Source organism: Diadema setosum, chromosome 5 (genome assembly GCF_964275005.1).
Source record: "Diadema setosum chromosome 5, eeDiaSeto1, whole genome shotgun sequence".
Taxonomy (NCBI): domain Eukaryota; kingdom Metazoa; phylum Echinodermata; class Echinoidea; order Diadematoida; family Diadematidae; genus Diadema; species Diadema setosum.
The window spans coordinates 23,329,889-23,357,049 of record NC_092689.1 but is presented as its reverse complement, the minus strand read 5'-3'; the positions used below and the strand labels follow the sequence as shown (position 1 = coordinate 23,357,049).

At 40.0% G+C, this 27,161-nt stretch overlaps 1 protein-coding gene across 2 annotated transcripts in view; it reads left to right on the top strand.

Annotated features, from left to right (window-relative positions):
- Window positions 1-27,161, top strand: part of LOC140228638 (lysosomal acid phosphatase-like) — a 135,391-nt gene that overhangs the window by 4,430 nt on the left and 103,800 nt on the right. For both annotated transcript variants that reach the window (XM_072308887.1, XM_072308886.1), the window contains exons 2-3: window positions 17,291-17,386; window positions 18,571-18,816. In XM_072308887.1, the coding sequence (XP_072164988.1) occupies window positions 18,577-18,816 (240 nt within the window). In that variant the 5' untranslated portion in view covers window positions 17,291-17,386; window positions 18,571-18,576. The remainder of the gene's footprint in view (window positions 1-17,290; window positions 17,387-18,570; window positions 18,817-27,161) is intronic.

The following is a 27,161-nucleotide window of genomic DNA, read 5'->3' as shown; positions in this document are numbered from 1 at the left end:
GGACTCTATTTTGTTGGTCTCACAGCGGAAACTCGCATGTGTACAGTCCCACACGCTGGTATTCATGTGGGTCAATCCATGTCAGCGGATAGTGGATTAGTACCGGGCGGTAGCGCTTAAAAGGTAAGGGGCCCTGAAATCGAAATGCATGTTGATTTGTGTTGATGTATGATACCCTCAACATCACTTTTGCGGTGAAACGAATATCTAGAAACATTCCATATATTTTCAACGAATTTTTAGCCCACAAAAAATCCGGCAAGAGTTCCTTTTGAGACAGCCACCCAAAAATGAGTGCGTGCATCCGTGCGTATCGCAAGCAAGGTTAGGCTAGGTAGAGACTAACCCCGGGACGCTCCGTGTTCAGTTAGTGCGTGTTGGGGCTGGTCGCAGTTAGGTAGAGACTAGCGTTGTATATATCTGCACTTATTTAGTACTAGTGTGGTTGGGGTGGCTATCTCAAAAGGAAGTCTTTCCGTGTTGATTTAGGATACCCTCGACATCACCATACTTGCCAACATTTTCATTTGAGAAAGCGGTAGAATCCAGGATGCCTATGCGAGCAGCGCTAGCTTAAATGCTAATAAAATCTTTCAAAAGTCATAGTCTACATTACTTAGAGTTGGCAAGTATGCATCACTTTTGCGGTGAAACGAATATCTAGAAACATTCCATATATTTTTAACGAATTTTTCTTCTATTTTTCTTCGGATTACTTGGGAACGCCCACGAAAAATCCTTCCAAATGAATCCAAACCAATATTCTTGAGATACTGTACGAGCTGAAATTTTCGTGGTGGTTTTATTTTCGCGAATTTCGCGAATCGCCTTTGAACCGCAAAAATAACAACGTGCAAATAGTTACGTTTAGGTACAGTAGACCGTTGCAACCGCGAAATTAACAACATGCGCAAATGTCCTCCAAGTAGCAATTCGCGAAAATATCTGTAGGGCCTACTCGAAAATTTCAGCTCGTACAGTAACCTCTGTCAATCATTGCTAAAGTACTGAAATGTTTAACAAAAGACATTGGAGAATGCACCTTCCTCTCGACTCAGCATAACTTGCATGTTCCCTCGCCATGTCTTTTGTTAGTCACATTAATATCACAGAAACATGCAAGTTATGCTGAGTCAAGAGGAAGGTGCATTCCGATGTCTTTTGTTAAAAATTTCAGTACTTTAGCGATGATTGACAGATGATGTCATCTCAAGAATATTGATTTGGAAGGATTTTTTGTGGGCGTTCCCAAGTAATCTGAAGAAAAATAGAAGGAAAAAATTGTCAAAAATATATGGAATGTTTCTAGATATTGGTTGTACTGCAAAAGTGATGTTGAGGGTATCATAAATCAACAAAAATCAACATGCATTTAGATTTCAGGGCCCCTTGCTTTAAGCGCTTGTCACCCGACCCCCTCCGATTTTCTTTAAAATTGTACCAAATGTCCCCAACAAAGTGTCTTACGAAAATCCCAAATATTTTCTCCAACGTCAGTTGGTTGCTGAGATACAGCCTCACATAGCAACTGATGCGCATTCCACAAAGTTAGTTAAGGGTGGGATTTCACGGAGCACGCAAACGATTTGCGAAGGACGCGAATGACAAAATCCAACATTCGGAAAAGTTTTTCTCCGAATGTTTTCCGACAATGAAGCCGAAAACTATTCTTGCGCAATTTGTGCGAAGTTTCCACGACGTATGTGCGAATGTCGTGTGTATCATTGCTAAAGTACAGCATGTTACGTATACGAAGAACACGCGACGGAATGCGAACAACGAAAAATTTTCAATAATCATGGGAGAAAATGTACCCAAGGAGAGGTGGAAACTGTCTTGAGTTGAATTTTTTGTTCTTTCCTCTAGATTTCTCCTTTCTTTTTCTCTCATTCCTCTATCATGTGCTTACCTACATTTTTTTTTCATAGGACCTATCTCCACTAGTAAAGCATTTGATCTTTTTTGCAGAACTTTCCTCCAACACATAATCTCTATAGTTCAAATGAAATTTTGCTACTTTAGATTAAGTAGTCAATGTACCCGTGGAGTGCCAGAAATCCTCTATGGGTCTACGGAAGTCAAATAACACTTTGCGCTACTCCTTGGTCCGATCTTGGCCAAACTTGCTCATCTTTTTATTTATATTTGGTTTTTGAATAAAATTGAATTGAATTTAATTGGATTAAACTATTAAATAAAAGTCGATTGACGATGCTTCCGAACCCTCACGTTCGTTTGGCGATCTTTTGCCGACTAAAATACGAATGCTGGATTTTGCCATTCGCGTCCTTCGCAAATCGTTCGCGTGCTCCGTGAAATCCCACCTTTAAAAGAATTAAATTGGGCCTATAGGTGCCTACTCAGGCCTATAGTTGTTAGACTGCCTAGAGTAACGTGCCCAGAAGTTTGGTAAATTTTACACTTTAACGATTTTTGTCTCGCCCACTGGAGGTGAAGGCGAGACTAAGGGATCCAAATGGCGTCCGTACGTCGTCCGTCCGTCGTCCGTCCGTCGTCTGTCGTTCGTCCATCGTCCGTCGTCCGTCACAAATGTTAAAGTTTACTTGCAAGACTCTCTTATGATGCATAACTTGGCAACTGTTACAGCAATGGCAGCCACACTTTGGTGATAGAAGCACTAGGGGTATCTTCATGTTATGGTGTTGTCGGAGGTCATGTGATGATGTCAAAGGTCATTTGAGGTCATATATATTAAAGGTATGTGCAAGACACTCTTTTCTAAAGTTTACCTGCAAGACTCTCTTTTGACAAATAACTTCACATAAGTTGCTTGGATTACAACCCAACTTGGGTCATAGATGCACTGGGGGTACCTTCATGTTATGGTGCCGTTGGAGGTCACAGGATAAGGTCAAAGGTCATTTGAGGTCATACGTTCAAGTTTACTTGCAAGACTCTCTTATCACTCGTAACTCGACACATGTTGCTACAATGGCAATCAAACTTGGGTGATGGATGCACTGGGGGTACCTTCATGTTATGGTGCCGTAAGAGGTCACATGATAAGGTCAAAGGTCGTTTGAGGTCTATGTTAAAGTTTACTTGCAAGACTCTCTTATCACACGTAACTCAGCACACGTTGCTACAATGGCAATCAAACTTGGGTGATGGTAGATGTCTCTTGGGAAGTTGAAGGTTACCACAAGGTCAAAGGTCACAGACAGGGGTCAACAAACTTTTAGGGCCCAATGTTAAGTTTTTAGGGCGCATTTCATTTATGGCTCATAACTTTTGATCCCTTTGTCCGTTTGTGATCAAACTTGGATGGAAGATGTCCCTTGGGGAGATGAAGGTCGTCACAAGGTCAAAGGTCACATACAGGGGTCAACAAACTTTTAGGGCCCAATGTTATGTTTTAGGGCGCGTTTTGATTGTGGCTCATAACTTTTGATCCCTATGTCTGTTTGTGACCAAACTTGGATGGTAGATGTCCCTTGGGGAGTTAAAGGTCATCACAAGGTCAAAGGTCACGAAAAGGGGTCAACAAATTTTTAGGGCCCAATGTTAAGTTTTTATGGCGCATTTCGATTATAGCTCATTACTTTTGATCCCTTTGTCCGTTTGTGACCAAATTTGGATGGTAAATGTCCCTTGGGGTGTTGAAGGTCACCACAAGGTCAAAGGTCATAAGCAGGTCAATTAACTTCTGGGAGTTATAAAAAGTATTAATTCCTTGTACGCGAATGGGTGAGACACAATTTGGCACTTGTCTTGTTTGTGATATAGAACTAGTTTCAAATAGATGAAGTCTTGAGTGTATCTTTTGGAACATTGTGTCACTTGTGTGTAAATATAATGGCATTCCAAATGCATACATATTTAAGATATAAAAATTACGGTCTATATAAGAAATTTACACACATATGATTTGTATGGGCTGAGTAGACCATAATACAACTCCATTCATTTGGACATGTCGGCATTATCACCCATAAGAATCATGCAGCTGTACCAATCATGGCACAGCGCTGTCTGGAGGAAAGGCTGACACTAAAGGTGCACTGTAAACAGGCTGCATCTTTCAAACATATACCGTGACCATGCATCACAAAACAAACAAAAAGTCGCACTCCTTGGTTTTTCGCGAGGACTCAAAAAAGGTGAAATGTTTCGACCCAGTCAATCTCAAGTTTTTTATATTTTCTGAAAGAGCTATCTCATCCTTCTACATTATTCTTCAGTTTGGGATCTTAACATGAATGGGAAAATGTGTTTTTAGCAGTTTTCCTACAACCCCTTTTTGGGGGAAGAGTAGATTGATCAGGTATGTCGTAGAAGCCACTTTTCATGTCTTGAAATCCTTTGCACACTCTTCACTTCCAATTCTAATAACTTTTGAAAGGATGACGCTACCGGTACTGCTTTGAAAGTTGGCATTAATCATGGACAGAATGTGTTAAGAGAACATGCTCAATTTCAGCTAAATCTGATAATCCCTTTCCCTTCATTGCTGTTACTCCAGTGGTTGACATCCTGTGTTTTGTCCCTTTCATGGTACAGCTAGCACAGTGTACTTCAGAGCCTCTTTTCTCAGTTCACACTTTTCCAGAGTGTGTACTTTCTTTCCAGTATTTAGGTAGGTTAGGGGAGGCCATTTGAATTGAGATACACATCATTTTTAAAGCTTAGCTTTTTTGTTGGTTTTGTGTTGCAGGGTCACATAATACATACAAGGCTATGGATTATTTATAAGCTTCAGTGTGTCAAAAAATACTAGGCTGTACCAGTCATGGCACTATACCAATCATGGTCTTGTTACTCTAGGCATTTTTGATTGCCTGTTCTGTTAGTGTTACCATGGACCTACATGTAGTTAGTTTGTCCGTGGGCAAAATAAGTCAAAAAGTAGTGAACAGTTTGGGATGAAACTTGCAGGAAAGGTTGAAAATGACACAAGTAACAAACGATTACATTTTGGTAGTGATCCAAGAATTTCGGGGGAATTTATGAAGGATTTTTGATATTTTGGCAGGTACATACCGGGTCAATGAGCTTGGGAGTTCAGGCTGTGCGTATTTGAGGTTTGCATGCGCGCATGAAAGTGCGTGCTCTAGTTTGTGCTAGGGCGAGGCGCGCCGTGCAGCTGAGGGTTTATGACGTAACAAAGGTTTCTTTCAGCACACAATGCTGTAAGTATGTATCTGGGTGGAAATCACTGAGATCTCTATTATGGAAGAACAAGATCAGTGGTGGAAATGAGCTGCATGCTTGGCAGAGGTCTGCGCTCTCAGAGTGCTTGAACTCTATTTTTTTTTTTTTTTTTTGTGGAACCGCTTTAGTAAAAAGTATTTTAGGGGTTTGCAAAAAGTGATAGGGTCTATTATAAATTGTACAGTATTTTAAAATGCTAGGCAAGATAGAAATATGTCGATTTCACGAGGGTCACCTTTTTGAGAACAGGGGTGACTTCTGCAATTTTGCCACCCTTTACATGACATGTGCAATAAAACCTTTACGTGCATGTATACTTTTTTTTTTTCGTTTTAATGTTTATAATAACATTCATCATTTACGTCACGGATTATGCACTCTTATCTCATAACCCGATGAAAATGTTTCGGATAAACCAGAAAGAGGCCAAGTGAGGCGATATGCATTCTACCTGTAAGTGAGGAAAACGAGGGAAACATTTTGTACATGTACGTAGGCCCTACTGGTCGTGAAGGAATACAGTTTTCATTCTGGACAATTTTTGTACGTGCTCCATTTGCAATAGTTTAGAGATGATGGGGGCTGGGTGGGAGGTTTGGTCCTTTCCATTAAAACGCAGAGGGTATCTGTGGGAAAAAAAAAATGCAGGAAAGTGTAGGGGAGACCGGGAAGAAATGGGACATTTTTGCATCATCATGAAAGATTCCTTGTAACTTTTCAAATATTTTGTCAAACTAGGTCATAATCATAATTATGTAGTATAGGTTCTGAAGTTTATAGTAGAGTATTTAGTGATACCCCTATATAAAACATTTTCGTGTAATTAATGATTTGTTCAACCCCTAATTTGGGGGGAAATGGGACATGAAATGGGGAGAAATGAGACAACCTGGAGAGAAATTGGATAACCATCATGACCAAAGTAGGATTTACCGGGTAGAAATGTAACACTGCCCTATTAAATTTCTCCCAGTGGTAACAGAAACAGTACAAGATCCCTGCCAGTTTTTCATACCTGCATGTCTGTTTTCAAGCAATTTTATTTTCAGAAGTTCGCACACTTATTAAAATACCTACATTTGTATTAACATAGTATAGGACCTACCAGATCTATAGTACAATGTAAGTTTGATATTTTACTGACAAGATACCTGTAGAGCTGTATAGTGAATGTCCATTTTCAGGTGTACCGAGGCTCATCTTTTTACTGATATAATTCGATTGTTGACTGGCCGAGCATTTTTCAAGTTACACGAGTGTCCCATATTTCTCCCGTGTCCCATTTCTCCCCGGTCTTTATTTCAGGAGAAGGCACGAAAAGCGCGTATTGCGAGAAAGGTGTCAGAAACATGAAGAAAAAAATCTCTGTCACTTTTACCACGTCCTCATGCATTCTACAACTAAATTTTTATCAATGACATTTTTATCTCTGGCATTTTGACCACTGACATTTCAACCACTGACAACTTTACCTCTGACATTTTTACCACTGACATAATTATTTACCTCTGACATTTTTACATTTGCCATTTTTACCTCTGCCATTTTTACCTCTGCCATTTTTACCTCTGCCATTTTTACCTCTGACATTTTTACCTCTGACATTTTCACCTCTGACATTTTTACCTCTGACATTTTTACCTCTGACATTATTACACCGAACCAATTAGCCTCATTGACCAGGAATGCATTTATTCCATTCATGTTAAATAAAAATATTAAAAAATTGACCCTAGCAACTATTTGTAGGTTTGTGATGTAAGGTCAGAGATTAGAGCAGTTTATAAATAATGTCTTCAAGAAATCAATATTGAAAGGAAGGTTGGGTTCTAGTACTGTATCCTGACATCAATGCTGTGTTCATGTAACTGTTCAGGGCAATTCCACGGTAACTCGTGTTACAGATAATGGGTACATTTATGGGATAATGTGCCAATATCTTTGTAATTGGAAGGATCTACAAGTTACTTTTTTCATCATGGGTTAAGTAGACATACACCAACTAAACCAACACAAAAAGGACATGGTCAATTCTGTAAAGGCCTCTTTTTGGAAAGTCTCCTCATACTAGACAATCTTGATAAAAGTTTTCCTATCTTGAATTGATAGTGGGTTAGGACTCATGAATTAACACTATCAAAGTTGAGTAACAATGATCTGGTAAAATGTAGGGAGCCTTTATATCGGTAACTCGCGTTACGGTAACTCGGGTTACATTTATGTCCACTAACACAGGGTGACACAAATTGATGACATACAACTGTTCTGATGGCAATGAATCTTGTGTTGAATATTTTGAGAGATGCTTTTTTTTTGTAGATAGTAAAATGAATAAATGCTAAACAGATATTTTACTAATAAACCCAATTGATAGAGAAGAATGTGTTTAAAGGTAGGGAATCCCATTTGCATGCCTTAAATGAAGAGTTGTATAAATACATTGGTATGTTGAAGAGAGTACCATTTTAGAAACTCCCATAAAGTATTGAAAGTGGAAGGTAACAATTAGAACATTTTTATTGACCGTTAGATTTTTAATTGATTTTTTTTCGGAGCTCACTGTAAATTCCAGTACATTACTAGGCTACCTTTGCAGACCCATGCACTGCATGTGTGTCCATCATGTATATTTCGTGAAGAAAGTTCATCAAAACTTACAAACATTTCTATACATTCTCGCCACACAATCTATATGTTATTACATCAGCTCTTATACTTTTAGATTTGTGTTTATAGATAAAAAAAGTACAGAAGACTGGAACAAAAAGGCTTAAATGTGGCTGACACACAGAACTACTGAGTAGTTGAGTTTTGTGCATTATTCAAATTGTATATAGATATCTGTTGACTTCCAAATTTCTCAGCAGTGGCCTAAACAAGTCCCCTGAGGTTCATATTTAATGTTTTGCTGCATTTTGGGAGGTCTGTAAAAGGTACCTTTAAGACTAATAAGAGCTTCACTCCTCATAGAGACCCTGTATATGTTTGAATATTTATACCCAGATGATTTACGTGTATATTATAGTACATCAATTGTAATTTTCAGAGTGTAAAGATGAAAAATGTTGGAAGTCTTTTTAAAACATAACATTATAAGTATCAGACCCTACTCAGGGGCGGATCCAGGGAGGACCGCAACCGGCGCACGCCCCCCCCCCCCCTTTATTTTTTGTTGAAACAAAAGAAATAAAAAGAAAAAAATGGGGGAGGGGTGCATGCGCCCCCCCCCCTTTAATTTTGTAAACACGCCCCCTCTTTACGGAATTCCTGGATCCGCCCCTGCTACTTGTATCTACAAGTTTACAAAAAAGCTTACAATCTTTCAAAAATTAAAATCCTGTCTTTGTGAGGAGTGAAAACTAGAACAAATTGTACATTTCTTTGCAACTGATTGACTTAGACCCCGTTTACAGTTGCGCGGCCGAGCCTCGCAATTTTGTCCGTTTACACTGCCGGGCTCGGCTGCGCTTTTAATTCAAACCTTTCAATATTTTGTCGTAGTGGTGCTCTGCTTGTAAACAAACGCAATTTGGTATAGCCTGGTTTTCAGACCCTTTGCCAACTTGAACTAGATTCCGTGGCGACAAAGTCGCCGTTCGGGCAAAGGCCTTTGCCGAAGGAAAAATCCTTTGCAGGACAAAACCACCGTAAACTATACTAGTTTTCGACGTTGAGGGGGTTAATATCGAGAATAGCGAAATAGTACGGGCAGAGGGTCTGGAAGCCAGACTAAAATTGGCCGCGCATTTGGCCCAGTTTGCGTTTACACCAAGAAGAGGCCGTGCTCGGCCGTGGCCGAGCCGCGGCCGAGACCACCTCCAGAGCGTGGCCAAATGCGCGGCGAATTTTGGCCTTGCATTTGGCCTTTTGTGCGTTTACACTGAAATGAAGGAGGGCTCGGCCGCGGCTCGGCCGCGGCCGAGCCTCGCACTGTAAACGGGGTCAAATAGACCAGTTCGTAATTCCACTTTGCGCATGAGCAGAAAAAGGTCATTTGTACCAACAGGCATTTTGGTTTGTAAATTCACTGAGGTAAGCATCTGTGATGTGATCATGATTATTCATGTGATCCTTAGTAATCTAAATGATGCTTGCCAGCACATCCACCTGACAGCAAGAATGGTATTTTGCAATATAAAAGGAAATAAGCTGTTGGGTACTGCATTCAATGCAAAACAATGAAATGGATGCCTGCTAAATTATAAACTGATGGGAGTATTCTGATCCCCTGGTCTAAATGCAAGTTCATTCTTTTTTTGAACATGAATTCCATAAATTGTTATGTCAGGCAAGCTTATGCATTATGCCGCTTTGAAAGTGAAGTGCCGAACCAACTGAGAAAAAAGAAATTTCATTTGTACCAGTGTGTCATTTTTATTTTTTTTTTTATTTTTTAGAACAGTTCTTGTGATTCCTGTTTAAATTATAGAAATATGGAAGGTTTGATATTTTTGGGTATGTGTCTGTGACCCCGTTTACAGTGTGAGGCTCGGCCGCGGCTCGGCCGCGGCCGAGTCCAGCCCCGCTTCAGTGTAAAAGCGCAAAAGGCCAAATGCGAGGCCAAAATTGGCCTCGCATTTGGCCTCGCTCTGGAGGTGGTCTCGGCCGCGGCCGAGCCGCGGCCGAGCCCGGCCTTTTCTTGGTGTAAACGCAAACTGGGCCAAATGCGCGGCCAATTGCGCGGCCAGTTTTAGTCTGGCTTCCAAACCCTCTGCCTGTATCTTTCGCTGTTTAGGATATTAACCCCCTCAACGTCGAAAACTAGTATAGCTTAAGGTGGTTTTGTCCTGCAAAGGATTTTTTCCTTTGGCAAAGGCCTTTGCCCGAATGGCGACTTCGTCGCCACGGAAGTCAGTTGGCAAAGGGTCTGAAAACCAGACAATACCAAATTGCGTTAGTTTACAAGCAGAGCGCCACTACGACCAAATAATGAAAGGTTTGAATCGAAAGCGCGGCCGAGCCCAGCAGTGTAAACGGACAAAATTGCGAGGCTCGGCCGCGCAATTGAGGCCGGTTACGGCCGCGGCCGAGCCGCGGCCGAGCCCGGCCTCGCACTGTAAACGGGGTCTATGTCTGTGCTTGTTGTATTTGGTGGTGATGTTTGTTCTTTTGCCATCTTGCCTTTAACCTGTTAAGGATGGACTGATTTTGCTACTGTGTATAACATGCATTTCCCATTCTTGTATTCTTGAGACTCATCTTCAGTGGGTTAGAGGTACAATGTACTGTTTACCATTGGGAGCAAAGATTGAGAAAATGTTTGAGTAATCATGTTTGATACATATGTAGGAATGTTGTATCACAAAACATCCTACATACAAAAATTTGCAAAAGAAAAAGCTTATACATGTAATTAAGAACTGCCATATTACCCTACATCAACGTAAATGAGTATTCAATTGATCAGTGTTTACATACTCGAGCAAAATTCGAACCTAAGACCTCCTGATCTCCGGACAGGCATCATCTCCACTAGACCACCGAACTTCCGCCCAACAGAAAGTGTTGGTTGTAATCCTTATATCATACAGCGGGTACTGCGCAATTATTCAAATTCATGAAATTCTTCCGTTGAGATGTAAACTTGTATTGCAACTGATTGACAAATTACCCTACATCAACGTAAATAAGCACTGAATTGATCAGTGTTTTATTAGTAGCCATGATAAAAAATCATGGGCATACATACTCGAGCAGGATGCGAACCCACAACCTCCTGATCTCCGGACAGGCGTCATCTTCACTAGACCCCGAATAAGGATTAGAACCAACACTTGCTGCTTTATAGCATTCTGTAATAAAAATTCTGTAATACTGATGCAGGAAATTCAGAAGATAAATTTTAGGTTAACCTCATTTACTGCTGGATGTACATGTACACATGCAGTGAAAGCCTGGCTAGACTCTTCAATGTGGCATGTGATCAGTGGCCTTGATGCTAGTATTATACAATCACAGTTTATTAGGCTACCCTCCTTTGTTTCAGTCCAGCATAGTGTGTATAACACTGGATTTGATTGTTTTCACCACAATCTAGCTCAATTAAGTGTTAAAATTTGCTTATATGTTGGTGGAAACTTGTGTTTATAGTCGTTAACTCGCGTTACATGCCGGTAACTCGCATTACATGGTAACTCGTGTTACACTTTTCATTGACATTTTTTAATGTGATGACAGTGTTTATTCAAGTCAACATCCTGTGTACAGTATCAGGGTGTGATGAAATTCAAGTCAACATCCTGTGTACAGTATCAGGGTGTGATGAATTTATAAAATTATGATTCCCAGCAAATTACCTCCACTGCTTCCTTCAGAATGAAAAATATTTCTTGTTTTGGTAACTCGCGTTACATGGCTCAAGGGCTGAACTTTCATGTGGTGATTAAAATTTTTTGAAGGTGGCATAGAAATTTCCTCATGGGAGACTGAAGTAGAACCTATTTTGCTTCTTTAAAATGAATTGATTGAAGTGCTAGAAGAATTTTTCTATTAAAAAAAATGTATATCAAGTTAAGCATGCATTTTAGCAATTTGGATGACTGAAAAATTGTCTTCAACATTTGTAGCTGTTTCTCGGGAAATATTTGACCGATTGATATAATTCTTCGAGTTTCTTTAACTTCAGTATATGGGTAATACATATAGACCGGGGGCCCAGAGCATTTATTCAGCTGAAAAGGGTCACACTTTTTGATGGTCTCATCATGTAAGGATGTGGCCAAGGGTCAATAAAATGAATTGCTGGCAAGTCACATCCTGTACCGTAAGCCTAGGGACCACAAAAAGGGACCCCGAAAAATGGATTTATTCAGCCGAAGGGGGTCACGGACAAAAGTTGGTGTATATTGTTCCTTTGGGTGTACTTATCATGAAAACAGCAATGCCAGCTATTTTATCCTGTACGGGGCCCCAGACAGTAGCCCCAAAGGGCCCCAGAAATATGGTGTTATTCAGCTGAAAAGGGTCACGGCTAATTTCTTTTGCAATGGAAGTAGTTCCCATCAGAGATATCCAAAACACCAATGCCAGCTATTTTATCCTGTACGGGGCCCTAGACAGTAGCCCCAAAGGGCCCCACCCCCCATAGGCCTACGTATAAACACACACAAACATTGATTTTATTCAATTAAAAAGAGTCCGGGCTAATTTCTTTTGCAATGGAAGGAGTACCAATCAGAGATATCCAAAACACCAAAGCCAGCTATTTTATCCTGCACGGGGCCCCAGACAGTAGCCCCAAAGTGCCCCACCCCCTATAAGCCCTACGTACAAACACACACACACACATTGACTTTATTCAGCTGATAAGAGTATAACGGCTAATTTCATTTGCAATGGAAGTAGTACCCATCAGAGACATACAAAACACCAAAGCCAGTTATTTTGTCCTGTACGGGGCCCAAGACAGTAGCCCCAAAGTGCCCCCCCCCCCCCCAACACACATACTCACACAATAGTTTCATTCAGCTGAAAAAGGGTCACGGCTAATTTCTTTTGCAATGGAATTAGTACCCATCAGAGAAATCCAAAATACCAAAGCCAGTTATTTTATCCTGCATGTGGCCCCAGACAGTAGCCCCAGACAGTAGCCCCAAATTGCCCCCTTACCCCCTCCCCCTCCCCCCCCCCCAACACACACATTGATTTTATTCAGCTGGAAAGGGTCACGGCTACTTTCTTTGCAATCGGAAGTAGTACTCATCAGACTATCCAAAGCACTAAAGCCAGTTACATGTTATCCTGTACGGGGCCCCAGACAGTAGCCCCAAAGTGCCCCCTACATACACACACACACACACACACACACACACACACACACACATATATATTGGTTTCATTCAGCCGAAAAGGGTCACGGCTAATTTCTTTTGCAATGGAAGTAGTATCCATCGGATATCAAAATACCAAAGTCAGATATCTTATCCTGCACGGGGTCCCGTACAGTAGCTCCAAAGTGTTTTGCTTTATTCTCTTTATTGTGTGCATCTCTTCTTCTTAAATATGCGCTCCTTCGTCTTCATTTTCGCGACAACGACAACGCGCCCTCCTCCTCATCATCAGTTTTGCTGTTCTGGCAAACATTTTCCAGCGTATCGCCTACGTTCGATTTTAGAGCGGCGAGAGCGGATTAGACGTGCATAATTGAGTCTGGGAAAGCGTAGGAACAGCGTAGCTAAAGCGGCCAACAGCGTTATCGAAGCAGGAATGAAGCGTCGTAGGAACAGGCCTTGATTTTATACGAGAGTAGAGAACTTAGTGAGAGCGTCGTTAAAGCGGGAAGGTCGTGCTTTGATCAAGAAAGCGGCGCAGCAGCGGGACCATGTCGTCGGTGTCTAGTTTAGACTATATTTCCCGTTCTTGTGCCGCTGTTACTACCATGACTACGGTCAGAAAAACCTGGAATTGTTACGCTCATCCCGCGGTATTTACACTGTCACTGCTCTCTCCCCGTTTGAGCTACGATTCAAAATAGGTCAATCTTGATGGGGAGATGAGGAAGAAATTTTGAACCAGTTCAAAATTTCTTCCCGATCTGTAAAATTGCCAGATCCAACCCCATCACCCAAACGCTGCTGCTACGATGCTCCCGGTCCCCGTACACTTTTGCCGCTCTCTCCCGATCTGACAGATTGAATAGATCGGGATGCAGATCTTGATAGTGGAATTACATGTGGGGACACTTTAGGAACACTCCGTGGGGCCCCGTACAGCTATATAACTGGTTTCGGTGTTTTTGATACCTCCTTGAGTACTACTTCCATTGCAAAAGAAATTATAGCAATGATTCTTTTCACTTAGAATAAAATAATACGGGAGCACTTTCCAGCTACTGGCCGGGGGCCCCTTAACTGGATGGGTTTGTGTTTTACGTATCTCAGCTGTTAATTCCACTGCCAAGGAAAATAGGCATACATGACTGTTTTCACCTAAAAACAATTAATTCATATGGGGTGGGAATACCTTGGGGCTATACCTGTCAAGGGCCCTGCATCCGGGCCAATATCGCACCTCTTTTAATCGAATTCTTTAATGTTGAATTAAATTTAGCAAAAATTTCGCCTAGATGACATGGTAGTTCAATGTCATATTAATCTCTTCATTCAAATTTATTTTGAAACATTCACATTACCTCTAACCTTATTCTAAATAACACTTTTCAACTGAAATCCATATATAAGACAAGTACCATTCCACTATCCGTTCATTCATAAATTCATAATGATATAGTCACGTGATTACATGCTGCGCTCGTTCATTCAAATTGATTTCTGGCCATCTAATTTAACATGTTCTGCAGTCAATTAAACAGATATGTTCATGCTTGGCCTCTTTCCTTATTTTCTTTCGTCGTAGTTATTGTTTTGTAAGCATCATAGCATTTCATGTTTTCGTATTCGTTTAAGAGACTTTGACACCATTTTTTAACGTGCTTTTTGAATCCAAAGAAGTAAGAAGCCACAAAAACACTGGCCTTTACGAGCGCTTTATTACGAGTGGTCGGCCAGTTACAAGAAGTCAAGGTTATGATCCTCAAATGTTTTTTTTTTTTAATTCTTTCTATGTCTTCTAGAGATATACGTCTGTATATATTGTGCTGTCATGACTATAAAAAATGAAGTTAAGCTGCATTACTGGTACACGTATAGGCCTATAATGACATGTATGAAAGAGAAGGAGCGTTACCAGTCTGGTTACAGAACAACCAAATCCAGTTATACTAGATAAGAAATATGACACTTTTACTGCTTTATAACAGTAATTTATAGATGAAACGAAAACACACATAGAAAGACATGTTGAAAAGATCTGAAACAAAGAAATAGCATGATTTGAATTTGAATGAACACGTTTGGAATTTGACTGTCTTTCGCGAAATTTAATGACTGAAATACACTTTTCGGCAAGTCAAGGCGAATTTGAATGAACGTAGGGTACCAGCCAATTTGAATACCCATTTTACGAATTCGAACCTTCTATCAAATTAATGAACCAACAAAAGTGCGAAATTGGCTGGGAAAACCTAACTGGCTTTGATGTTTTGGGTATCTATGATGTAAACTAAGGCCTACTTCGATTGTAAAAGAAAAACAACTATGACTCTTTTCAGCTAAATGATGTCATAATAATTATGTGGGGGAGGGGCACTTTATGGCTACTGTAACCTGGGCCCAGTACAAGATGAAATGACTGGTTTTCGTAATATGGTCATCTTGGTTGTGCACTATACAGAAGTATGCTTCCTTTGCAAATTTCTTGAGTGTTTTGCTACTGTAACCTATGGGACCCCGTATACAGGATAAGATGACTTGCTTTAGTGTTTGTGATATCTCTGTTCAGTAGGCCCTGATATTAACGTTACAAAAGAATTTGTAAGACCATTTTCAGCTGATTCACAGTACATGTATAATGGATGGGACACTGTGGAGCTACTGTCTAGGGCTCTGTGCAGGATGAAATAACTAGCCTTGGTGTGTTGAATATCTCTGATAGGTACTTCTTCCAGTGCAAAAGAAATTACCCGTGTTTGGGGCTATACTGTGCGGGCCCCATACAGGATAAAATAACTGGCTTTGGTATTTTGGATATCTCTGATGGGTACTACTTCCATTGCAAAAGAAATTAGCCGTGACCCTTTTCAGCTGAATGAAACTAGTGTGTGTGTGTGTGTGTGTATGTGTGTGTATGTGGAGAGGGGGGGGGGGGCACTTTGGGGCTACTGTCTAGGGCCCCGTTCAGGATAAAATAACTGGCTTTGGTGCTTTGGATATCTCTGATGGTATACTTCCATTGCAAAAGAAATTAGCCGTGACCCATTTTGGCTGAATGAAACTAATGTGTGTGTGTGTGTGTGTGTGTGTGTGTGGGTGTGTGTGTGGGTGTTGGGGGTGCACTTCGGGGCTACTGTCTGGGACCCCGTACAGGATAAAATAACTGGCTTTAGTGTTTTGGATATCTCTGATGAGTATGCCTACTACCAATTGCAAAAGAAAGTAGCCATGACCCTTTCAGCTGAACAAAATAAATGTGTGTGTGTGGGGGGGGGGGGGGGGGGAGGGAGCAATTTGTATCTCTGATGGGTACTACTTCCATTGCAAAAGAAATTAGCCGTGACTCTTTTCAGCTGAATGAAACTAGTGTGGGTGTGTGTGTCGGGGGGGGGAGCTCCTTTGGGGCTACTGTCCGGGGCCCCGTACTGGATAACATAGCTGACTTTGGTGTTTTTGATATCTCTGATGGGTACTCCTTCCATTGCAAATGAAATTAGCCGTGAGTCTTCTCAGCTGCACGAATGAAATCAATGTTTGTGTGTGTTTGTACGTATGGCCTATGGGGGGTGGGGCACTTTGGGGCTACTGTCTGGGGCCCCGTACAGGATAAAATAGCTGGTATTGGTGTTTTGAATATCTCTGATGGGAACTACTTCAATTGCAAAAGAAATTAGCCGTGACACTTTTCAACTGAATAAAATCAATGTTTGTGTGTGTTTGTACGTAGGCCTATGGGGGGTGGGGCCCTTTGGGGCTACTGTCTAGGGCCCCGTACAGGATAAAATAGCTGGCATTGGTGTTTTGGATATCTCTGATGGGAACTACTTCCATTGCAAAAGAAATTAGCCGTGACTCTTTTCAGCTGAATAACACCATATTTTGGGGGCCCTTTGGGGCTACTGTCTGGGGCCCCGTACAGGATAAAATAGCTGGCATTGCTGTTTTCATGATAAGTACACCCAAAGGAACAATATCCACCATTTTTTGTCCGTGACCCCCTTCGGCTGAATAAATCCATTTTTCGGGGTCCCTTTTTGTGGTCCCTAGGCTTACGGTACAGGATGTGACTTGCCAGCAATGCATTTTATTGACCCTTGGACACATCCCTATATGATGAGACCATTTAAAAGTGTGACCCTTTTCAGCTGAATAAATCTTCTGGGCCCCCGGTCTAATAATGAGTAATTCTTTTGGAATAAGATAAACTTGAAATTTTAGTGCCATGTCCACATTCCCATGGAATTGCCCTTCAACCTCATTTTGCACATGCTCTGAATGCGAACAACCTTGAATCAAATTTTTGTAAGCATTTCGTTTCTTTCTTATGTGATCATTCATATTCATTGCAGGTGTATCGCCATGGAGATCGCTCACCTGTTGGAACGTTCCCAACAGACAGATACCAGGAGGATTTTTGGCCTCAAGGATGGGGTCAACTGACCAAAGTAAACCCTCGCATCACAAGCAATCAAATGACCATTTCACCAGTAATCTTAAAGCAAGTTTGAATGACCTGCCAAATAAAGCAGCTATCACATGTGATATACCAGTGGACAACTGGATACTAATGATAGTCTTTATGATGTAGCAGTATGGATTTCTGATCATGAAAGTCATATTTTACTTGTTTCTTTTTCATGTATTTGACCTTCGTGCAGAATGATGTAAAGTGATGCGAAGTTGTCATATTTCGCTGAATATTTTATCTTCAAATCAATGTTCATCCTTTAAGCGGCTGGTTGTTTTTATTCTTTTTTAGGGGAGATAAAGGATGTAAAGTGCAGTATTGTGGTGGAAAGGGAGTACTACATTGATACAAGTTTGTGAGCGCTACAATGGAAATATATGTGACCCGCTACAACAAAAGGATCCTAAAGTCGCTGACGGCTGAGCTGAGAAAATCGAGTTTGAAGTCACATCATCAAAATTGGTTAGAACAAACAGATTTCTGTTTTTGGCATTATCTTGTAGTCTAATGTTTTGTCTATCATCTGCCAAAATTTTGAAGCTAAATGACGAAAGGAAAGGCAAGAAATCAGCATTTTTCTGGGCCATGATTTTCCGACTTTCAACGTAACAGAAACGTGTCCGAAGATTTGGATTTAGCGCCGCAGCGAGACTCCGCCCCTAGCAACAAGGGAGTGATCTTATTGATCAGTGCGTAGCATCCTGATTACTGATTGGTCATGCGTAGACCGCTGGTGCTAAGCTTGAATGAACATCCTGGAGGTCGCTAGGAGCATGCCTTCTATTGTCAAGCGGTGAAAACTCTCACGTCTCCCCTTGGTCATGACAGCGTTGGAAGGAAAACTTTGAAGGCGTTTTTCTCGAAACTCTGATTTCTTCAACCACTTGACATGCGCTAATAACATCATCGATATCTCCGCAACCGAGTTCTTTTATGAGTCGTGCTATACATGAAATTAAAGAAGAAGAATTAAGGAATAATGTCATGCCATTTTCCGAAAATTGTCCTCCCCTGACTTTCGGATCCTTTTGTTGTAGCGGGTCACATATTTTAAGTGAAACATAGATAAGAGTTTGAATCTTTGATGAGCAGTATAGTACAAAGATTTTGGATGTCATTTGCAGATATTTATTGATTTCTCATCTTCCTTCTCATTTGTAGCTAGGAATGCAGATGCAGTATGAAGTCGGACAGTTCCTGGGGGAACGCTATAATGGGTCTCTCTTCCAGAACTCTACATTCACAAGGGAAGAGGTATATTTTCGGAGCACTGATGTTGATCGCTGCCTCATGTCAGCTGCAAGCAATCTAGCCGGACTTTTTCCACCATCTGAATCAGAGAAATTCAACCCTAATATAGCATGGCAGCCACTTCCAATACACACAGAGCCAAAGGAAGAAGACTATGTGAGTGAGCGTATCTTTGCTGTTATACCTAGACTGAAAGTGCTGTATGACATAAGGAGATGGTATCTTCAGTATTATGAATTCATGTGTCAAGTGATTGTCAAGCTATGGAATGTTGATGTAAAATATGTCATCAAGTAAGGACCCACCCCTTACCAAATACAATTGATCTCATCTTATTATTACATTATAAACAGTTTTCCATTCTGTATCTTTTATATGAATCTGATATTCACACATACCATAGGTTCACCCCTTTTTTAACCCTATAAGGGGCGGGGGAGGGGTAGTGTTGAACCAATCCCCCCCCCCTCGACATTTTTCGCGACTATTCCGCCGTGCGAAATTTTTTGACCGCACCATTCGCTGACTTTTTACAAGTCTCACACATCTTTTGACACCATTTTCGCAAAAATCGCGCATACCATTATGACGCTGCACAACCTTTTATACGTGCCTGTCAGACCAAAAATGGCTCTGGGATAGAAAAAAAAAAACCCAGTGTAACAAATTTGATCAATATAATAAATGTTAACCCGTTCCTTATGGGAACCTGGTATAACAGGTTCCCGTGGGAGCAACTGATATACGGAAACCTGGTATATCAGGTTCCCAAAATGAAGACAAGAGTGCCTGATTTCGTGGCGTAAATTCATGTTTCTTTGTGTTAAAATGCCCAGAAAAGTGGGTTTGATAAAAAGATCAGAGTTTATTATTATCAGCATTTGTTCTTTTGTTTGAAAAATATGTATTTCACAGTATCATTCACCTTTTTCCTGATTTAGTTTTCACTTGTCCTGCTGTAAACTTGTACGAACATGTACATAGCGATCAAGGATGAGATCAGTTAGATTTCTGTGTTCGCTGACCCCAGTCACCCCAATCAGGTGCCTGGTTTTGTGTAGAACAAAAGCTCTATTCATACCTCGCACCCGATCGATATTTCCATTGTTTATTGGCACATGTAGTTGACCGTGGAAAGGGGGATACAATGTACCACTTGACTGCCTTCACACTGGTGGATTACCAACCTGTCTGCCTCTCTGTCGATGGGCAAAAAGAGTCTCGTTTAGGGGCATTAAAGGCACTCTGAGAATTGCAAAAGGAACAGGTTAAGTATTGTTAAATGTACAAAATGTGTACAATAGTTATAATGAAATCGTTCTAGACTTAATCGCCTACAGTTTTGGTTTAACAATTATAGACAGACTCTTATAAAGTGCTCGTTCTACCTTAAAAGATATTCATAGTGCTATGGAGTACATATGTATCATGTTACAACAGAGTATCATAGAAGATACAACGAACAAACAAACAATATACTTTAATACATGTTAACAATTGTGAATTTAAATTAAAAAGGTAGGTCTTGAGGTCATTTTTGAGAATATCAATAGAAGGTGCTTGACGAAGAGATATTGGAAGGCTGTTCCAGAGTTTTGAGCCCATGTATGAGAAAGCACGATCCCCCAAACTATGCTTGATTCAAGGTCCCTGTAATTTTTGTGAGTTCAATGAACAGAGATTTTGTGGTGGTTGGTGTAGATGAAGAGTGCTTTGAAGGTAGTGAGAAAAATAGTAATATCTCCTTATCTTTTAGGCTTTATTGCAAAATTTTTATATATGTTAGGGTGTTTTGTGATACAACTGACCTACAGTGTACACGGAATATGCATCAAATGTGTTTACTCTAACTTTTATAAATCACTGCTCCCAATGATAGACAATACCTGTAAAGGAAACCAAAACCCAAAGGGATTGAGTTAAAGCAGCAACATTAGTAGAATACATCAGTGAAAGTTTGAGGAAAATTGGACTATCAATGAAAACGTTATTAATTTTTTAAAGTTTGGTGCTGGAACCACTGGATGAGAAGACTACTAGAGGTTATGATGTATGTGTGGACAACAGTATACAAAAAAATATAAAGGAACTTCCACAAAAATTCACTTTTCTAGCCTTTGTTGGGTGATACGCTACCGGTGTATCACCTCTTTTGTTTGTATGGAATTTTCCTCTTTTTTTTTTTCTTCTTTCATTCTGACAAATTTTGTGGACAAAATATCTCAACAATGACATGACGGAATAACATGAAATTTTCAGTCAACATATCTCATATCAATATCTTTGACGTCATCTAGGCGCCATTTTGTGATTTTCAGACAATGTCATATGATCGATCATAACTTCATATTCCTAAACGTCATTTCTGTATCATTTTTGGTGGACATAAGGTTCAGGTCATGACTGATCGTCCTGTACTATGCTACTTACCTGGGTCATCATGACGAGCGCGTATGCGCGCGTCAAAATTTTAAAATGCTCAAAACGACTTCCCAATGGGAAATCTCGAAGTTTCAGGCAATTACAGCATTTCAAAAAATTCCACCCGTACACTTGTACGCGGCCGTCTGCGCGTTTTCTCGTGCACAGCGCGTAAGCAACATGAAAATGCACTTTTTTCAACTGATTTGGATTCCTGATACTTTGAGTAAGAATGTCCGTTGATTTCCGATCGATTTTGACCTATAACAAAGGAATGCACCGGCGTCAAAGTTGAAATTCTGCCCGCGCGTCTATGTACAAATATAGTGAAAAAACATGTCTTTGTTTATTTCGCCATAACTCTCTAAAATGTCCCGCAACCCAATGTTTTTATTGCATATTACAAAAGCATATGAATTGTAAATAACATTTCAAGTATCAATATTGCGAGGAAAACTCGAAGACGTCATCATATCGTCATGTGAAATCAAAAAATTGGAATTAATTTTTTTGAGGTACTGTTTCTGACATTCATTTGCTGGTATCTCTGTTGTTTTAGCTCAATATTATCCCAAATTCGGATATGTTGTACTTTGAAGATTTCCCTTGCAAGTCCATGTCATTGTTTTGCAATTTGATGATGTCATCATACTGGAAATTGTGATTAAAGGCAAAGACTCAAAATCAGCCAAATTTACGTGTTATGTCTGTGGGAGGTGACTTTTTCACAACCGTGCATTGACTTTACAACGTTCTAGCACGTGTATCTCAGTTGATTTTGCTTTTTATTTTCTAAAACTTAAGTATATTGTGGCTGACACAATAAGCTGTAGTAATCATGCATTTTATTTTTTTCAAATGTGACCCTGCACCACAAAACAAACAAAAAGTCGCCAGACATGGATTTTTAGTTAAGGGCAGATTCTGAAAGAGCAGACTCTTAGCTTTAAAATGATGTATAACTCAAATGGACTCCCCTAACCTACCTAAATACTGGAAAGAAAGCACACACTCTGAAAAGTGTGAACTGAGAAAAGAGGCTCTGAAGTGTACGGTCTATTCAAGCGCTTAATCTTTACCAAGCCGTGCTAGCTGTGCCATGAAATGGACAAAACGCAGGATATAAACCACCGCAGCAACAACAATGAAGGGATTATCAGATTACGCTGAAATTGAACATGTTCTATCAACACATTCTGCCCATGATTAATGCTTAAGGGCAATTCCACGGTATGTAGGACACAGATGCCGAAAATTCAAAATGATATTTGTTTCAAACACCATACATTTTCAGACAATACTTGAGTTGAAGTTTTAAGAATCATTATGTTTTTCAATAAAAGCGGCCATTTTGATTTTCAAAATGGCTGCCAAAATATGCCTATAACTCAATGGTAAGAAAGAGTGTATTGTCACATAATTTACCCTCTGTATATCCACTTTACTAGTACTCTAAACAACAATCTTTTATATGTATGCAGTTACCAGACAAGTCTTTTACCACATGATAGAAAGAAAAAGCTGGTTGCTTTAAAGAATTTTATAAAAACTTTTAATTAGTTTGACAGTGATGGATGTAACGTCAGTTACCAAAAACAAGGAATTTTTAACTTTATTCATCACAGAAAGTGAGCTGTATGATGTAACTTATGATTTCTAATGTATGCCCATATGCCTTCCTTTCAATACCAGAAAATAAGGATACTTGGCATACTGGAGAGTCAAATGAACACATCAAAATGTGTAACGTCAGTTACCGAAACGTCATATACCAGTATGTAACGTCAGTTACCATGTCAGTAATTATAACTTGGGCAAATGTTTTTACTTTAGGCCATTTCAATACATCTGGGAACTTTGATAAGGAATGATGTCATCACCATGGTACACTGTATGTCCATGGATACATTTTTTTTCTTCATTTTATCTTATCTATTTATTTATCTTTTTTTTTTTTGGTGGGGGGGGGTTGAGCTTTTGATTTTCTGTTCAACACAAGTTTAAGGTTAAATCATCTGGAAGTTTAGGTTTACCACATGCAATATATAATGCACTCAAATTACTATACAGTACATTCACAGTCCAACGGGATGATAAAGCTATCAAATTTGTAGGCCTAATTAATGATGTGGTTGCATGGTAACCACCTTTTTCTATTAAAAAGCTTGTATACAGCTGTATACCAACAGTTTTATAATCTTTACTAATGACTACTTTTGCTAGCATTTTTCTTTTTTTCTGGAAGCTTAGTGAAGTTTCTACCTAAAGGCAAATGCAGGAACAGATATATTTCTTCGCTTGCACTTAAATGTGTGGTTTAGTTGATATGGCACATCTTGAAATGGTACATAAGCAGGCCTGACATAAGGCATGTACTGTCATTACTGTTTGAAACTAACACTGATGTTGCTCAACCAGTCAACATTTAACACTGATGTTGCTCAAAGTGAGAGGTGATTCTAGGGTAAAATAAAAAACTGTTCATATTTGTTGATTACTTTATTTCATTCATGCAGGGACATTTTTGTAATACATGATAATTATGAACAGGAAGATTCGTTTATATTGATCTTAGAATTCTTTCGTTGCAAAGTTCTATTTCTTGGTATCTGGGATGTATTTGCAAGCCTTGATATACCAGTGAAAAGGAAAAGAAAAACAATTACATTCCTTCAAGCAAGGAATAAACAAATAATGACCTTTTGACCAAAATAGCATGATTCTTCTTCACAGAAAAAATATTAAAAGTGTAACACTATTCATTTAAATCATTATTGATAATGGAGATCATTTTTTTTTTTATTTGTGGCCCTAACAATGCCTTGAGGGAGAAGGAGTAAAATAAAGAAAAGAAGAAAGAATATATCACAGTAGATTTCATACATATATAGGCCCTATGAATATTTTTATTTGTATGTGTTTTTTTCCCCATGACCTGAAAGATATTTTTTTTTTCACACACAAAAATATCTGTGTTTTGCATAGTACTGCAGGGCATTATGGGTGGGGTACTCTAGATAGAAACTTTCCTGTTCATTAAAAAAAAAAAAAAAAAACAAAGAAAAAAACCCCTTAGTTATGTCAATATTCATACTTGGAACTGCTGAATCCAAATGGCTCTGTGTAATCATAACTGTTGAATAAGCATTCAATCTTAAGACAAATGTCAAGAAATATCCTCTGGTGCATTTACATTATTTTTGCTCAACTGTGCTATGGCATGGGGGGGGGGGGGAGCTTGCCCCCTAAGGACCCCATCCCATTTGTGTCTTTAGATTTTGTTTTAATTTGTTGCTAAGTAAATGCCTGGGATTGTTACTGGTATACTGCAGCAGTATAACCTGTTAAATAAATTAGTTCTTTGTAAACCCCATAGCAAAAGTATGTGTAACGTCAGTTACGTAACGTCAGTTACTGACATGTTTCCCTTTAAGTTTTCATTAAACACAAAGAAAATAGACTAATGTTTCATTTCATTTGCGTGTTTGTAATTGATGAACCAAGGTATGATTCCATATCAAACAAATCACTCTGAAAGGTCAGAATTATAAAATATCACAAAACTATTCCTGATCATGATTTTCCATGTGTAAACCCTATGGCAAATGTAAGCGTAACGTCAGTTACCGTCATGCCTTCACTGAAATTGGCATGGTGCTAAAAGGAAATATCTAAAGTGCACATTATTTTGCACAACTGTTCCTAAGAACCTAGCTATATTGCCATGTAAAACACATAGGCCCGAATTCACGAAGGTGGTACAAATTAAACCATGGTTTAAACCATGGACAAAAACCATGGAGCGCCAAGTGTTGCACGGAATATGTCGTTACAAGATTGGTCATTTTCGTCGATAAATGACCGTTTCGATAATGAAATTATCATTTCGTGGACGAAATGTTCATTTAGTTACAAAATGTCATTTCGTTACAAAATAATCATTTCACTGACGAAATGACTGATTTTGTAACGAAATTTTCCATGCGACACTTGGCGCTCCATGGTTTTTGTCCATGGTTTAGACCATGGTTTCATTTGTACCACCTTCGTGAATTCGGGCCATAGAGTTTAGAAGTCAGGGACATGAGATATTTCCATTTAAATCTACACCATAATTTCCCATGTCCTTTTTCCGTAACGTCAGTTACCGACGCATTTTCACTTGCCATGTGGTAAGGAATGCAGTTTGAGAGAAAAACTTTCTACCTATTTCTTCATTCTCATGAACTCATTCATCAATGCTAATTACAAGCCCCGAGTGCTTTCATTCACAAAACTACAACATAAACAATTTCATGAAAATCCTTACGCGTAACGTCAGTTACCGTGGAATTGCCCTTTAAAAGGCCGTGTCACACCTTTCCGGGCAAGCCTTGCGTGCGACTTGCAAAGAGCATTTTTGACTACCCGGAGGTCCCCGTAGATGATCCGCCCGTGACAGTACCTAGCATGTATCTCAACCGTACTCGCCCGGGGTGCGCACGCATATATATTTATCCGCAACCGTGTTCAGGCCCTGTCACACCTTTCCGGGCAAGCTACTCGGGCTTGTTACGTGTAGGGATTTTCTAGCATACCGGACATTCCTGAGGGCGGAAAAGGATTTGAGCGAGTCAGCGCATGTGTCTTACTTGCTGGACGCGTTCTACTTAAATTATACTTGCGAGTATACTGTGTGACCTTTGTACCAGTCGCGTGGGGGCTGACAACTCAGTGAAGGAATTCCTCTAATGGAATGGCTGAAATCCCACAGAATTTCATTATCTTGGCTGCATATGGGACTGCGAAGTGCCTGCGTGGGAGTTGCCTGGGAAGTGATCAGGTATGTCTTAGAGGGCCTCCTACTGGCATTCTGCGTGGACCTCTACGGGCATTCCCACGACTCACCCGGAAAAAGTTTTGGTCATGCTCAAAACTTGGCTGCGGTTAAATCGGACTTGCGTGAGCACCTCCGGGCAACTACGCGCTAGATACTGTCAGGTGCGGACCAACTGCGGAGAGGTCCGGGGAGTAAATTTGTTTCCCCGCAAGTCAAGCCGCAAAACTTTCCCCGTACGGTATGACAAGGCATGAATGAAAATTGCAAACATTCTCGTTCGCCCGCTGAAAATCTTCTACGTGCTCGAAACTACCTCCTCGCCACAAGCCCATGTAGCTTGCCCGGAATGGTGTGACAAGGCCTTAACTTTCAAAGCAGTAGCATCATCCTTTCAAAAGTTATTAGACTTCAAAGTGAAGAGTGTGCAAAGGATTTCAAGACATGAAAAGTGGCCTCTAAGATATACCTGATCACTCTACTCATCCCCCAAAAAGGGTTGAAGGAAAACTGCTAAAACACACTTTCACATTCATGTTAAGATCCCAAACTCAAGAATAATGTAAAGAAAGATAGCTCTTTCAGAAAACATGAAAAACTCAAGATTGACTTGGTTGAACCATTTCACCTTTTTTGAGTCCTCACGTAAAATCAAAGGGTGCGACTTTTTGTTTGTTTTGTGATGCACGGTCACAAATATCCACATCATGTTGACAATTTTGTAGTTTAAAACTGAAAATGAGAATGGAATCAGGACGAAACAATTCCCGATTTTGCAACTATATATTGATCGAATCCAGGCGGCCAGTTGTGGGAAGTTGAATAGCGCCATCACCGTCAATCACAGTCACTGGAAGACGTATCCCACCAAAAATTTCAATATCAAAGTAAATTTGTGTTGTGTATAGTATAGATTTAAGTTTCGCACACGATCTTCAGGAGAGCCGTGTGGCATAATCGCTTAGCGCGTATTCATAATGCCATACCGGAAGGCAAGAAGTTCGAGACCCACAGGACTTTTCTTTTTTCTTTCTTTTTCTTCTTTTTTTTTTCGGTAGTTCAACTTCACTCCGATGTCATTTATCATATTATTTCATCAAGTATGCGCAACCCCCTGAACACAGCTACTCTATTTCCCTTGTTTTGTATTGGAGTTTGGAGGTTGCTTCATTAATTTTGTCACACGTAATGTTGTAAATTGCCCCTTTTGAAACAGTGCCCCGCTTGCCACCTTCCGTTTTCTCTTTCCTTTTTTCTTCATTTG